Source organism: Falco peregrinus, chromosome 1 (genome assembly GCF_023634155.1).
Source record: "Falco peregrinus isolate bFalPer1 chromosome 1, bFalPer1.pri, whole genome shotgun sequence".
NCBI classification, from domain to species: Eukaryota; Metazoa; Chordata; class Aves; order Falconiformes; family Falconidae; genus Falco; species Falco peregrinus.
Window position 1 is genome coordinate 77,318,636 of NC_073721.1, and position 14,626 is coordinate 77,333,261.

General features: G+C 39.8%; 2 protein-coding genes across 2 annotated transcripts in view; one reads left to right on the plus strand and one right to left on the minus strand.

Annotated features, from left to right (window-relative positions):
• Positions 1-1,468, plus strand: part of PALS1 (protein associated with LIN7 1, MAGUK p55 family member) — a 57,275-nt gene extending 55,807 nt beyond the window's left edge. The window contains exon 14 of the mRNA XM_027777289.2: positions 226-1,468. Coding sequence (XP_027633090.1) covers positions 226-402 — 177 coding nt within the window. The 3' untranslated portion in view covers positions 403-1,468. The remainder of the gene's footprint in view (positions 1-225) is intronic.
• A 2,715-nt stretch (positions 1,469-4,183) lies between these two features.
• On the minus strand, positions 4,184-14,584 carry ATP6V1D (ATPase H+ transporting V1 subunit D). Its single transcript, XM_055798452.1, has 9 exons — positions 14,427-14,584; positions 11,631-11,748; positions 10,376-10,455; positions 8,891-8,958; positions 8,160-8,204; positions 7,593-7,696; positions 7,100-7,166; positions 5,548-5,626; positions 4,184-4,966 (listed from the first exon to the last, which is right to left on the minus strand). Exons 1-9 carry the CDS (start codon positions 14,465-14,467, stop codon positions 4,825-4,827), a joined length of 744 nt encoding a protein of 247 aa, XP_055654427.1. The 5' UTR covers positions 14,468-14,584; the 3' UTR covers positions 4,184-4,824.
• Between the last annotated feature and the right edge of the window lie 42 nt (positions 14,585-14,626).

Genomic DNA, 14,626 nt, shown 5'->3' on the forward strand with positions numbered 1-14,626 from the left:
AGTTATTTACTGTTTGCCATTTATGGCCAATCAGGAAGGACTGTCTTGAGTGCCGTCACCCTTCAAATGTGTGTCACAGTTCAGTGTTGTAAACTGTTCAACAGCTGATAGCAATACCATGAAAACTTGCGTAAAAGACTTGAGTCAGGTGGTTACCTTTCCCTACACTGCTGCTGCGGCGTAGAGGCTTACAGGCATACACTAATGCTCTGTTTCTGATTGCAGCCAGAAGAGCTGAGAGAAATCATAGAGAAGACGAGGGAGATGGAACAGAACAATGGCCACTACTTTGACACAGCAATTGTGAATTCTGATCTTGATAAGGCGTATCAGGAGTTACTTCGGTTAATAAACAAACTCGACACAGAACCCCAGTGGGTGCCCTCTACCTGGCTACGATGAGAGAGTAATTTCAAGGGACAAATGGACTTCAATCTAGTAATCTTTCCAAGGAGATCGTGTGTAGGTCTGCCCAATTCTAGTATAAATGCATGTGAGCCCTAGACCTCAGTGGCTGCTGCATCCTTTGCCAGTGGAGTTGCGTATTACTGGAAAAATACGCTAATCAGCTTGTGAGCCGATTTAACTGATGTAAAGATTGTCCAAGTCTTCTTTCTCTGTGGTCTAGAAATGGAGACCTTGTCAGTACTAAATTCTAAAGCTTTAGATAGATTTTTCTAGCAACTACTTTTATATATAAATCTACCCTTTTTTACCTAGAATCACCCTTATGAAATCAAAGTATATGTGTGTGTATATACAGTCCATGCTGTCACATAGTTATAAATATGAATGTTATTTAACACTTAACTTAATGACTTTATGGGATGTGATGGTAGTTCAGGAGCGTATTTCCACAGATCATTGGGCAGAGAAATAAATGTACACATGAAAAACATTAATATTAATGAGAAATCTCTCCTGTTCAAAAAATAACCAGAATGAAGATGCTGCTCTGGTCTGGAGCTGCCCTGTGAGCTTGAGTTAATATTTTAATTCTCGAACATTCCACTTTCTAATAGCACTGTAATTGGAAAATGTGTATAATGTAAATATTTCAATCCTTGCGTCTTTTTAGTCAGACTTTTTAAATCAGATTTGACTGCACATTCTTTTAGGTCCAATCAAAGATGAATATTATATTGATCTTTTAGATGTGATATTTTTATGGAATTTTCTTTAAAACATAATTGACTGATGTGAGCCGCTGTTTTCCACAGATCTGTAGAAATATTTAGAAAGGCAGAGGTTATATTTTTGTGAAGAATATATAGTTATAAGACATGCTGCTTAAAAGTCAACTTAAGTTCTCATGTTTTATAACAGCATACTGACTAAAACAGACTGATGTGCTGAACATTGGAAGATAGTGGGGTTTTTAATCTCTGCAAATGGTTCATCTTGTGGCTGTTGGTCTAATGGATAACTAACTGGAATTAAAATAGCTGAATGTAGCTACTGTTATAAATGAGTGTTGTCATTCACTAGCTAACATACTGTCCCGCATTTGCTCAGTACTGCAGTGAAAGTATGTGTAAAACACTGGTAACTGACTGAGAAGTCACAAGAAAGGGGAATATTTGTAGTGGTTAGAGCAAACAGAAAACTCAAAACAAATGAATGAAAGGCTAGGTCTGTTTGTATCCTAGTTGTGTTCTGCAAAGCAGATGGGAGCATTCTGCATCCTCAAATGATTCTGAGCTGTGAAGGTTTAACTACTAAGGTTATGCATGTGCAGTAGGGCTGTTCTGTTGCTGAAGCTAACTGAATAGTAGTATCTTGGCTGTTCTGGTTTCAAATAGCACAAAGAACCTTGACTGTGAATATCTCCATTTTAGCCATGGTGTTTTCTTTTGTTGCTACAGGTAAAACACTGGAGTTAGGTCAATGTGTAGTTCACTCCTGTATAATGTCGAAGGATGAAAAAGTAGTTAATTTTTTCCATTCTGTCTTGCATATATTCTTTCTTCAAATGTTATGGAACAAATTCACACCCATAGTTAGAGAGCTGAAAGTATAGAGCAGGTAAAACCAAAATTGTCAGATAACCTAGTTACTGAACTAACATTCAGTACGTTTTTGTATTGGAAAATGGAAGTATAGAGTGCATTCCTGTCTTGTTAAAAGCAGAATTATTTGCTGGTTGAACTAGTATTTAGGGCTGAAAAACAATTAAGAAATTAGTGGGGATGAGTAATGACCCTTCAGAAAGAAAAGGAGTTGGAAACTGTATCTTTAGTTTGATTCAGAAATAGTGACATGCTAGTTGTTGGCCCAAGGACTGGGTATTCAAAATAATGGCTTTTTTGCCTCACATTGCAGGCATATTCTCTGTTTAATCCATAGGTTATGACAACTACAGTGTTCAGGTATAGTGGATAAGACAGTGTTTCATAGATGACAAAATATTGTATTAATTTTTCTAAGAAAAATTATTGTAGATATATTAGGCTTTCTGGTATTGACTGTTTCATAGCTGGACAAGAAGGTGGAAAGCAGAGCAGTAAAACGTTCATTAAGGGTAATCTAGCTCAGCTACATAGGTACTGTCCAAATTCTTGCAGTCACAATCGCCTCAGGATGGTTGCTGAACCCCCTTAGGTATTCAGCATTCATAGGAAGTGTCAGTCACAATAATTCATGCCATTAATGTATTTGACTAACTAAATTTGAGTTTTTCTGAAATTGTGCACAGAAGCTGGTTTTATACAAATAAGCTTTTGAATGTAGACTTAAAGAATGTTGAAGTTTAGCTGTACTCCCTTAATTCCCAAGGCACACAGTACTCGCTGACATCCATGTAGAGAGGTGCTATGATAGTCTATAACCGATGTTAGCTTTGTCTCCTGCTGAAAGGGAAGTCTTGAGCAGCACTGCAAAATGTACCTGGCTGTCCATCTGCTGCTGCCAGCTTGGACCTGGAACTACCTTCCGTAAGAAATTATTCTGTCTTCTCTAATGAATGTGTGTTGATTCCCCTGACAGTAAAAGAAGATATGCAAACTTGACTAGTGAAACGCTTCAACCTTATCACAGCCTTTGTACTGAGCTGTATCAGACTGAAATGGGGGTGTCTGCAATTTTACCAGTCCAGATTTAACTAAAAATAACTGCTAGCTGAATTGCATGAAAGATTTTTTGGAATGTAATTATATGTGACTTTTTTTAAATGTAAGATGGGGGTGGTTAATGCCTTAAGTAATTAAGGTAACTTTGAGACCTGTGGTTAGCCTCACATTGTACTTTTAGATGTGTATCTGCACTCTGTATTTTGAGACATCGTGAACTGCACACTAATGTAAAAATGTAAAATATTTCTAAATTTAAAATAAATCACTGTACAATTTTACTTCTTGTAGTGGATCTTGGGAGTCTTCTTTCTGCCATTTTGCTGAATGCGTGAAAGATGCTGTGACCCATCGGTGCCCTCAAGGACGTTCTCTCTTCCTTCTGACACCATGCATCCAGTGGGAGAGGTAACGTCCTCAGATCTGCAGTTTCTCTCTTTCAAGCTGGACCTGTACCTTACGACACTGTATGGACTTACTATTCTGCTGTGCTGCCTTCAGCTTCAAGAGAGAAAAGAAATGGCCTTGTGCTTCAATTATAAAATGACTTTTTTAAGGTGTTAATAGAAATCCATTTCCTTGCACTTACCCTGCATCTGCAGTTAAGTGCTGGATCATGTTTAAAACAAGATGCTTGAAGAGACTAGTAATACTAGTACATTGTCTCTGGTACTACTGCTATGGCATATTTGCTGATTGCAAACTTATGTCTTTAGGAAAACAGCGCTTCAAATGGACCAGCGTTCAGTGACAGACTGCTTATCAGCTACTCTCCTAGACTCCCCTGATCAGCCTAGGACATGAAGAATCATAGTAAGGATGGACTACTCTACATTCAACCCTGCTTTGCTTGCCATTCTGCCGGTTGTGATGAAGATTTGGATCGACATGTAGCTGGATATTTGAAAAGAGCTTCTATGTGTTTGTGGCAGGAGGGAGCCACTTCTCCTTGGTTACTTACCGAGGTTAAGTGAATGTGGGCACAGGCTGAAAAGAGATGTGCCCAGTGTATATTCTGAGTTGGGGGTAGGGGATGAAGCAAAGGTTTGGTTCTGAAATCAACATGACAAGCTTTGAAGACCACCACCTTCTAGCAACTTGAGCCAAACACCAGATTAATTAGGATTTAAATTTTTACTTGTTTCTAGTACAGACAGTACACAAGTTGGCAGAACCCCTAATTAAAACCATAGATGTTTTAGGCCAATGGTAACAATCGTGCAACAAAAATCACAGAAAACTGTGGATTTCATCAACAGGTTAGAAAACTGGAGTTGCCTTTACTGGCATTCAACTTCAGCTGTGCCGATACCTGCTTTAAGCAACTTGAACATGAATAGTTCAGCAGTAAAGAATGTTAATGCATCTCCCTCCCTAAAAAAACATTTTCCTCTGCTTCCACTAGGAAGGGGAACAATCAAAGAATACGTTTAGGCAAATCCAGAGCTATCCTGCGGAAACCACAGCTATGGACAGTCATTCCTACTAAGTGAAGAAACAGGCTGAACACACAATAGAAGGCTTTCCTGATAGTAAAGCACCTGACTCATCTCTCCTTTTCCCCCTATGCCACAGTCAAGTTCCCAGATTTCTAATGTCCCAGGAGAAATCCACAATCCATTAATGCAACTCAAGACTTGCATATACACCAACTGAGAAGCCACAAGAAGTATCAATGAGGCAACGTGTCCTGAATTATATCGCGATTGCACATTCTGTATTCTGGGTCCCCTGCTCCATAGACAACTGTGCTGGGTTATTCAAAGAGAAGGTCTTCATCCTTCTCTTCTGCTAAGAGATTGGCTGGTTCACGTTCCCCTCCAGCAGCCCTCCGCAGCTCCCGTTCTTTCTCAGATTTTTCTTTCAATACTTTTTTCTTTTCCTGGATCTTCTTTAACCTGTGAAGAGGAATGTGGTTTATCTGTGAAATAAACACGTTTTCATGAAACAGTCTAGCATCAACCTAGCCATACAACCTGGATGTGATAAAGCTGCATGGAGAAGTTTCCCAGGAAATGAAAATCCTGGAACAAATAGCAAAAGGCTTTTGTTGCTAGCTGCCATTGAAAATTTTCATCCAAACTATATTCTTGAACTTAAACACTGTTATACTGCTCTGCTTGTCTTGAAGTTAATTCTTCTTTAATTAATTTCAGGTTTGACATTTCTGCCTCAGGTAGCCCAGAACACTGACCTCAATGGCAGAGGTGTCCTTGTAAAGCACAGCGTAATCATGTTGTTCCCTCTGGAAGAATGATAATGACAGCTATGTACAACCTAATGGCAGGGATTCATTTCGAACTTTCAGACAAGTAATTGCAGATCTCCGAAGTACCCAGCTCTGGGAAATCAATCTGCAGTTAAGAACCAGGTCATGTTTAAAAGTGTTTGCTCTCAGATTTAGTGAATAGTTCTCCTAAGTCCTTTCTGAGGAACAGCCTATTTAAGAGACAAGTCTAGTGTTCTTTTAGGTATTTACCTGTAGAATTCCTCTCGTTCTCGTTCATCCAGTTCTGTGATGATATAAGAAAGAGTACGCTCGATCCTGGGAATGATCACTAAAACAATATAAATAAGGAAGATGTTGGACTGCTGTTATATTAGCCAGGAAGTTATCTAACGCAGTGCACCGATGGTTGTTTAAAGTCAATGTAGTAATTCTTTCGGCTAGGGGAAATTTAAATGTCATTCATGAAAGATCATACTATTTCATTATGGACAAGTACACAAAACTGTTCTCATCAGTAAGTCCAGGACTAAACTAGCACTCTGAATATCACAGTATCTCCCGTAGCATGTTCTTGTGAAAGATGCAATGGAATCAGTAAGCACTGATCCCTGATTGTCTGTACGGTCCTTTTTCCCCATGGAAGTGGTTGAAGTCCTGCAAGAGGTAGGCAAGACAAATTAAAACTATGTTTTTCCATCACATTCTTTCAGATACTTCTGTTCTATATTGAACTTTTACTCACATAATTCTGATCTGATTGAAAAAGCCATCATGAAAACAAATATTCAAATAGAACACCACCACAAGGGAAGAGGTAAGACATTAAACAAATCTTTAACACCCAACGAGGCAAGCTGTGTGTCAGACCCACTTCTTGAAAGGAGAAAGCTGTTATCAGCACTACCAAGGTTGCTTGGAAGGCTGCAGAGGAAACCTTTTTCTACAGTCGAATTTGCAGAGTGATAAGCTACAGATAAGGCCTGCATGTTCAAACTAACAAGCCTATGAAACAGTACCGAAAAGGACAGTTTAGAGTCGTGTACTGAAATAAGTTACTGCATACATGCAAAGATGATTACATCTGAGCCATCGACAAGTCAGAAAGGAACGTGACATAACCAAAGCACCCTGGATACTGCAGCAAAAGGAATCACAGTGATACTGCACCTAGACAGTACTTAAGAAATTGCAAGAAACAGATTTACAAACAAGAATGTGAAGGATAAGGAATTCAGATGGAAGAACAACACCAGAGTATTGACACCAAGACACTTCTGTTTCCCGTAACACAAACCTGAAGAGGTTACCAAGATCTCTCTCTGGATGCCTGCTCTGTGATTCCATCCAAAACCAACAAAAAAAAAAGTAACCAGCTCTCCACTGGACACCACCACATTTTAAAAGCTATTATCCTGTCAGAACATCTTAACACATAGAAACATCCTGTCTTTTGTTTCTAGTCAACAGACTTGACCAAATAAATTAAAGTAAGTAGCAAAGACTCCAGAATGTGTTAGTGGAATCTTTGTTCTGTAGGTTTCAATACATCTTCCTGATTATTTTTTCATGTTTGCATATTCACTTATCTCTCTGTACTCTGGTCCATCCCACTGGGCTTTTAATTTGTTTTTCTTACTTGCAATATGCTTCATTGTAATGCTTTCTGAAGAGTTCTTGAACTGGTTAGAAACCCTACTACTACTGAGAAAGCAGTCAAAAGGGGAGCGGCTTCCATGACCCTGCTCCACATCTTGCATGGAGACAGAAAAACATTATTCATCCCAAATAGAAAAATACTCACCGTGTTCAATTGCATTCACACGTCTGTTTGTTATTTTAATGGCTTCATCCAAAGTAACAAAGGATGTCTGATGGAATGGGATTAAATAATTAATACACAACAAGTCAGATTCAGCATTTCCATCAATTCTATACATGAAACCAAACAGCACTTGAAAGCCAAAGCCAAGTCTGTAATGTATGTAGCTTTACAGACTACATTCATGGTAGAAGCAGACTTTTTTCTACTAATGTTAGTAACACACTGAATACTGCACATTAACAGTTACAAATACCAACTCCCCAAAGAAAGTTTCTTCTTGGCCATCAAGGAATAAGGACTTACTTGGAGCAGTGATATAACTGTTTTATGGCTGGAAAAGGTTTGCAACTTTGTACAGCACTGGGACTAACGGAGTACAGTACAGCTCAAAGAATTAAGCTACACTCACTGAGACTATGTTATTTTCATTCAGAAGTGAGAAAACCATGATCCCCTTTTTTTCCTCACCAACCTGTAAGGAGGCCAGTTCCACAAGCAACTCCACAGCTTTGGCATAGTTCCTCTTCAGCTTAGCCAGCTGTTCTCCACCTCTGGCCAAGCCAGTCAGCTCATAGCCTGAATAAAAATAATCATCAAGTAACATTTGTTGCTATTGCTACTATGGTGTTTTCTTACTCGGTAAAAATTGGTGCTTTACAAACTACAGGGATACAGACAGCTCAGCAAATGACAAGCTAAAGCCTTTGCCCATTAACAAATTGTCTTTATCGTGGTTTACGTTACTGCAGATCATTGTTGTGCATGTCCACAGGAAGATCTGCCAGTCTCAAAACCTGGTAATTCAAGACAAGCCTCCTCCTCATCTGAAAAACTCAGTAATTTAGGAAATCAAAATCCACTGTAGTCCCTAATCCTCCATGTCACAGGAACAGGACAAAGCATCATAGAGGAATTAAGTACACCCATGCCTATGATGTAAAAGGGCCTATCAGCAAAACATGACATGAGAAGTATTTTTGTATTAGTATAAAGTAGCCACAGGTACGTGTAAGATAGAAAATACTTGTTTTGTACTTACTGTCTCCTCCTTCCTGGTAATGCTCAAAAACTGGCAAGGTTACACCTGAAAAAAGTAAACAAGGATGTTTGTAAGAGACATAAAGAGTTATAGATTTATTAGGTACAACTCACTTTTGCCCCATTTGCTTCTAATAAATTAATTAAAATCAGAAGCTTTGTTTCCAACATCTTCCATGTATAGCTTGGAATGATTTAAGTCATGCTGGTTCTGACACATTAATATGGAATATCAAATTGTGTTGAGATCACAGAGATCTAGACATGAAAAATTCAGAGAAGTATTCTGGTTTATTCAGTGTTCAGTTTTACTATGTTTCTGTTTTGTAACATAGTTCCTGTACTTAAGGAATATGTTAGCCATTCAATCCTGGTTTATATTTTTTGTTTTCTTCATAGACAATTATTGACATTTAATTTCCTGAAACTTATTTAATTTTTGATACTTAATTTCCTAATCTGTTTTTCAGCAAAGGTCTATGGAAGTTACGCTTTGTCTGAAGATCTAGAAATTGGACTGCATTTAACCCACACTCGATTTTATGACAGGTGGATAACTAAATATAAAAATTATATGCTGTATGTGAAAAAACCCAGCAAACTACAAGTGTTCCTGTTAGATGAATAAGAGAAATAAAGTGGAGACACCGTTTGGATACATTTCTGCGTATTTCAGAGCCTCCTCCCACAATTCCCTTAAGAGTTGAAATACTCATAGTATGGAAAAGTCACCTGCTACATTGTCTTTTTTAGCTCTGATCTTGACTTGAGCTTTGTTCACATTTTGGATCACAGTGGTACTGTAAAGAAGAAAACATACACCTTAATCAGAAAAGCTGAAGTGGTCCATTAAGTCATTATATACAAGATCAAGTAGTTATCAAACAGCTGTAAAGATTTGGAAATTGTCTTCAGCTCCATTCTCTATGCCATTCATTGCACAGCCTTTGAAGCTACTGGAGCAGCTTTGAAAGAAGTATGTTTACAGCAATGTTTGGAAATGTAAAAGACACAGAGACTGTGAAATGTAACTTTAGAAATGTCTCAGACCAAGTATTCAAAGCATAGCTAAAAACTAGCCAGCTATCTGGCAAATTACTTTAAAATATTTTAACAGATAATTAAAATTAATGAGTCTAATCAAAATTAAGAGGTTTTTTCCCAATAAAAGTGAAGGAATTTCAAGGCTTCATTGCGGACCAAGGCCACGATATTTTGTTCATTTGAGTTTGTACGTATCTGTCCTTTCAGAATGTTTTTGAGTTTATTTACCCACTAACTTTATTATATTATCAAACTTAAGCTTGTACAACAGTTTGTCTTGAAGAATTCTGAAGTGTCTTAAGGTCTTCCAAGAACAGGTCACGCATAGCCAGCTCTTTTATTGATGTACAGTTTGCTTACAGGGTGGAATCTGACTACTGTTATAGCTAAACACTGCAACTGGTTAGGACAGGAAACGGCACCATATCCAAATAAAAGGGCAAAAATACTTTTCTCCAGCAGCACACAGACTACTACTGTATCTGATCACTTAGTTCTTCCCCATTAATTGGCAGTGCCATCAGCTGAATCATTAACAGTTCCCCAAATTTATTCCAGAAGATCTACGCACACTTGAATGAATTACACAAACACCCTAGTTAGAACTGTGATTTATTGGAATACAATTTCGAAATATCCTACTGGAGGAAAAAGATGCATTTCCCCTCTCACATATAGCCCTCACTAGCCCTAGTGAGGGAAGAGGTCAATTAGGTTAGAATAGTTAGTAAAATGACTGTATCACTTAATGGAAGAAAAGAACACACTTTACATCTGGCCCTCAAATTCACAAGAAAGATCAAAATAATAAATAATCCAATACTCCACTATAAATTCTTGTTACCCTACATTTTACAGTCCAACTGCAAAAGCAACGCCTTCTCAAATCAAGGATTTGTACATGAAGTAAATTCTGTTAATCTTTCCACTTTGTTTAGCTTTCAATGGAATATACATTTTCTTTTCATTATAAAAATTATCTCTCTCCTGCAATGATGCCTCCCACCTTTACCTAATGGAATTCATTCAGTTCATCCTGTCCTACCTTGTCCACTTTTTTTTTTTTCTTTTTAAAGTGCATTGAAGAATTTTACTTTTTTCCAAAAGAGGAAACAACAATTTTTGCTAGCTCTTTCCCACAGGTAGGACATCCGGAAGATCAGCAATCCTCACCTGAAATCTCCTGCTGTAAACTTTGCCTCAGCAAGTGAAAAGGCAGCTTCTCTCATCACCTCACCCATCAGCATCTTAGTCTGTTTGGGGGGGGGCGGGAAAAGGAAAAAAAAAAAAGGCAGCAACTACAAGGCACATTGTTACTCCTTTTCCAGGATACATAACTAACAGCATAAAGAGAAGAATGAGAATTAAAAGCATCAGAAAGTCCTCTGTGTGTAGCTTACTGTCAAATTGCAAATTTTAAGTCCCAGGTGACTGACAGAAATAGAAGTGTTTCGGATCTTTCCTTGATCCAGTGTGGAACTCACAGAAACGGCAGAAGACATGTCTGTCTTAATAATCATACAATTCTACTATATAGGGGCTAAATTGCAACAATAAAATGGCTGGGTAGGAAAGCACTCTAACTTGACATTGTACTGAATACTATGAGACAGCTGAAGTTGGTGTTCAATATAAAGATTTATGCAGCTTTGTGAAGCTGCGCCTTCCTCCTACTTCCTTTTTTCCTCAATTTTTACACACTTGAAGCTAAAACACATGCTGTTGAGAAGCAAGAGCCTTCGTATATTAGTCTACAGGAACAAAAGTACAGTGCAAAGAGCTTGTCTACAGCATGGGAACAAAGCACCGCTGCTAACCATGGATAGCAGTTGCAGCCAGAGCAGTACAACTAAAACCCATCTAGTATGGTAGAACATAACAAGCCATATTAAGCTCTACTGAATATCTTAGATTTGTCATTCATGTTGCAAAGGAAGATGCAGGACTCCATGTTTCTTCATAAAGGAACAAGTTCCAGCTCGACAAAACTGCTTTCTAGTGTACCTCCTCGTGCAGAAAACATTATAAATCTGCAGTATCCTCTCAAGCAAGATAAAACAACAAAAACAGGGCTACACAACATGTTAAATCCACTCCTGAAAGTATTTGGCAGCATCAGAGTGAACTCCCTGTAATGTAGAAATGATGCTAGTGAACTTGGGACACAAAAGAAAGCAGAGCCCAGGAGTGGCTGGAAGGAGGTGAGGCATATTAGCTCACACAAAATCTCTGTATCATTGCAGCCAGAAAAACATAATTCTGCTCATCTATCCTCAGTAGTCTCATTTACAAAAACCAGGTTATCCACAAAATTGTCCTACCTTCCAGCCTACCTAAAAAAATTAGCAGAACAGGAATGCACAACTGACAGAAAAAGACAGATTTCAAATAAAGTGAGCCAAACAGAGGAAAATTCTAATTTACCTACCTCAATAATTTTTTTAAGGATCTGCCTGAATCGAAGTGTCAAAGCATCAGATTTCTTCTTCAAGAGGTTACGACCCGTTTGGGCTCCTTTCAAACGAGCCTTCATGATGGTCTGAGCCCTGTTTAAGTGAAAATGTCCTGCATCATCTGAAGGGGTTAGGAAAAAATTTATGCAAGGTATTCCAATGTGCACATAACTGAAATTACGAAGCAACCAAGAAACATCAGTGCAGTAAAACAGGATAGCCACTTCAAGATAGAATTTTATATTCCCATTTAAAATCAAGGGAATTTATTATATTTATGTCCATCGTCAAGGAGAATTACAAAGTTATTATCTGTGAAGTCAAAGATCATGGAAAAGACAAGTAATTTTTCAGCTCTTCCATAATAGGAAATAAGTGCTCATTTTCCCTCATGACTTACAAGTACCAGAAATCAAACTACCCCAAAAGTCCACTGTCAGTGAGACACTGGTACTGCTTTTAAGCTCTTTTACTGCTACGTCATCTTCTCAAAATCAGAAAACACAGCAAATTCTTCGTGTTCAACAACTGTTGTTGCTGTGTTCTGATTTTACAGAGCAACAAGATACAGCAGTTGTACATTCTGCTTTAAAGAAAGAATATACGATGATTCTGTATCTTCCATATGCTGCAGAGGAGATTTACAAGCCATTTAAGACAATCAGAAGTAGCATCAATTTAAAAGGGATATTGCTAAGCCAGCTGTAGCATTGTATATCTATCCTTTAATTCCAGTACCACGCTGACAGGTTTCTTGTACAGAATTAGGAACTGAAGAAGGATGCAAACCTTCCTTCCCTCTCTGCTGTGCAATCTATTTTAATTTCAGGAATCTTTTTGATTTAAGTTAACTAGAATATCAGGAACTATACTACAAAAAGCACAAGCTGTGCTAACTTAAGCTACACCTTTGTACACACAGCCACTACACACAAAGGACAATACTTAAGTCAACTCAATGTGAAGAGAAAGAAACCTTACACGCTTCCTCTCTGACCTTGGAAAAAGTTAAGTATAATTAAGATTCTACCCACAAGTGCAATCCATTACTTTCCACATCTACTGGCATGTGATGAGAATAGCTCCATTAATGTGTACAAAGTACTTATGACTGAAAAGCACAAATAACCTTTCTGAATGTTTATGATAAAAAAAAAAACCCAAAGTCAAAAAGGCAGCTTTATTTTCACAACAAGCAGGTCTCTGTTTACCACCTGCCAGAGACTGGCTGACCTTCTAGTTCAAGCAAGATTTCACAGGCTCTGAGACTGCATAAAGTCTTGTTTACTGTCAAGGAGACTGAGCAGCTTTTTTAATATCCAGCACAGAAGACGCTCATACCTGCAAGCCACTTCATAAAGATAAAAACCCAAAACCACCCAAACCTTTTGAAATTCTGTCAGTTAACAAAAATAACTGTTGCAGAAGCAGGCCATCTTCCTAATTTACATCCCTATCAGAACATCAGCCACATTATTGGTATGTTGCCTCATTTGAAACAGCTCGTAAGTATTAGGGCTTTGTACATCACCACCTTCTTGCCACAATGACATATCAGCCCACAAAATCAGATGCCTTTTAAAAGTAATTGAAGTGCCTCCTCCCTGGACATGTAAGCTGAATGAAAAGAGCACTATCAAAGAGCATGAGTAAGACCAGATGACTTTATATATGCAATAACTTATTTCTGAACTAAGTTTCAAAACAGAACCTTTACCATGTAATGTCTTGGTCTTTTCATATAAACTGTTATTGCCTGTGTCCTGAGCTCATACACGGGGAAATAATTATTCTTTTACATTTGAGATTTTCCGTCCTGCAAGGCATCTTTTTATAAAGACTACATGCAGGCTTCAATCTAATTTTATGTAAGATTTGAAACAGCCTTTCACCTTAAGGCAAAGTCTTTCTGTCCTGGAGGGTTCTGAAGAGAAACTGAACAGCATTATTAAAACAGCAATTTTATTAGCAGATCAGTTTCAATTGTTTGTGTTCATTCCAAGGCTGGCAGCTTTCTAAGCCTTGTCAGGAGACATCTGATTCCATGACAAATAGTTTGCCGTCAGGATCTGGAAAATTATTTGTCTGTCCACAGGACTTCAGGCCTTTTCACTTCCTTTTTTAAATACTGTGGCCAACTTCTTGTACAGCAGTACCATCTATTAAAAAAGGAAGCAATGGTTCGCTATGTACATTTTTTTCTTATACATATATTCTACAAATGGTCCTTTTTAACATAAAGGTTTGCATAATTGCATGATTTTTGGTAGCCACGCACACACATACACTCTCGAAGCTGCTTGCGTCTTGGTAGCAGGCCGTGCAACGGCCCTCTGACGGCTGACAGAGCTAATTTTGAGCCTGACAAGAAAACCTGAGATCTAACCGCGGCCTTCAGCTGCTTATCGCGGCGTTTTACACAAAGCCAGAGGCAGAGCCCTCCGGCAGGCGCAGAGCGCCCGGAGCAGCAGCGGACACGCCGCCAACAAAACGATCTCCAGCGCCGGAGCCCAGGTGGGAAGCGGAGCCCTGAGGGCGCCCGGCACGACCCCGAGCCCGCCGCTCCCGCTGCCCCGGCACGACCCCGAGCCCCCGCCGCTCCCGCGCGGGGCACCAGCCGGGCCCGGGGTCGCTCGCCCCTCCAGGGCCGCGCGGGGGGTGGCCCGGGCGCCGCTCGCCCCTCAGCCGGCGCGGTGGGGGCAGCGGCGGAGGCCGCCCCGCGGCACCCCCCAGCCCGCCCCGACGCGCGGCGCGGCCCGGCGGCCACTCACATCCGCGAAGGGAAGATCTCGATGCGGTCCTTGCCCGACATGGTGGTGGCGGCGGGCGCAGGCGGGGCACAGGGCGGCGGGGCCCGCTCCGGCTGTCACCGCAGTCGCCGCCGCCGCCACCGTCACGTGACGCCGTCCCCGCTGTCCCCGCCCCTGCGAGGGGCCGCCCCGGCGGAGGAAGCACCCGGATGCCGGCGCCG

Bases quoted from the DNA above. Each gene is read 5' to 3' on its own strand.
- ATP6V1D (XM_055798452.1), bottom strand. From the start codon at position 14,467: ATGTCGGGCAAGGACCGCATCGAGATCTTCCCTTCGCGGAT. The intron at 8,959-10,375 runs GTGAGGATTGCT...TCTTCTTTACAG, and splicing joins TTTACAGCAGGAGATTTCAG to TACCACTGTGATCCAAAATG. The intron at 4,967-5,547 runs GTAAATACCTAA...TCCTCTTCACAG, and splicing joins GAACGAGAGGAATTCTACAG to GTTAAAGAAGATCCAGGAAA.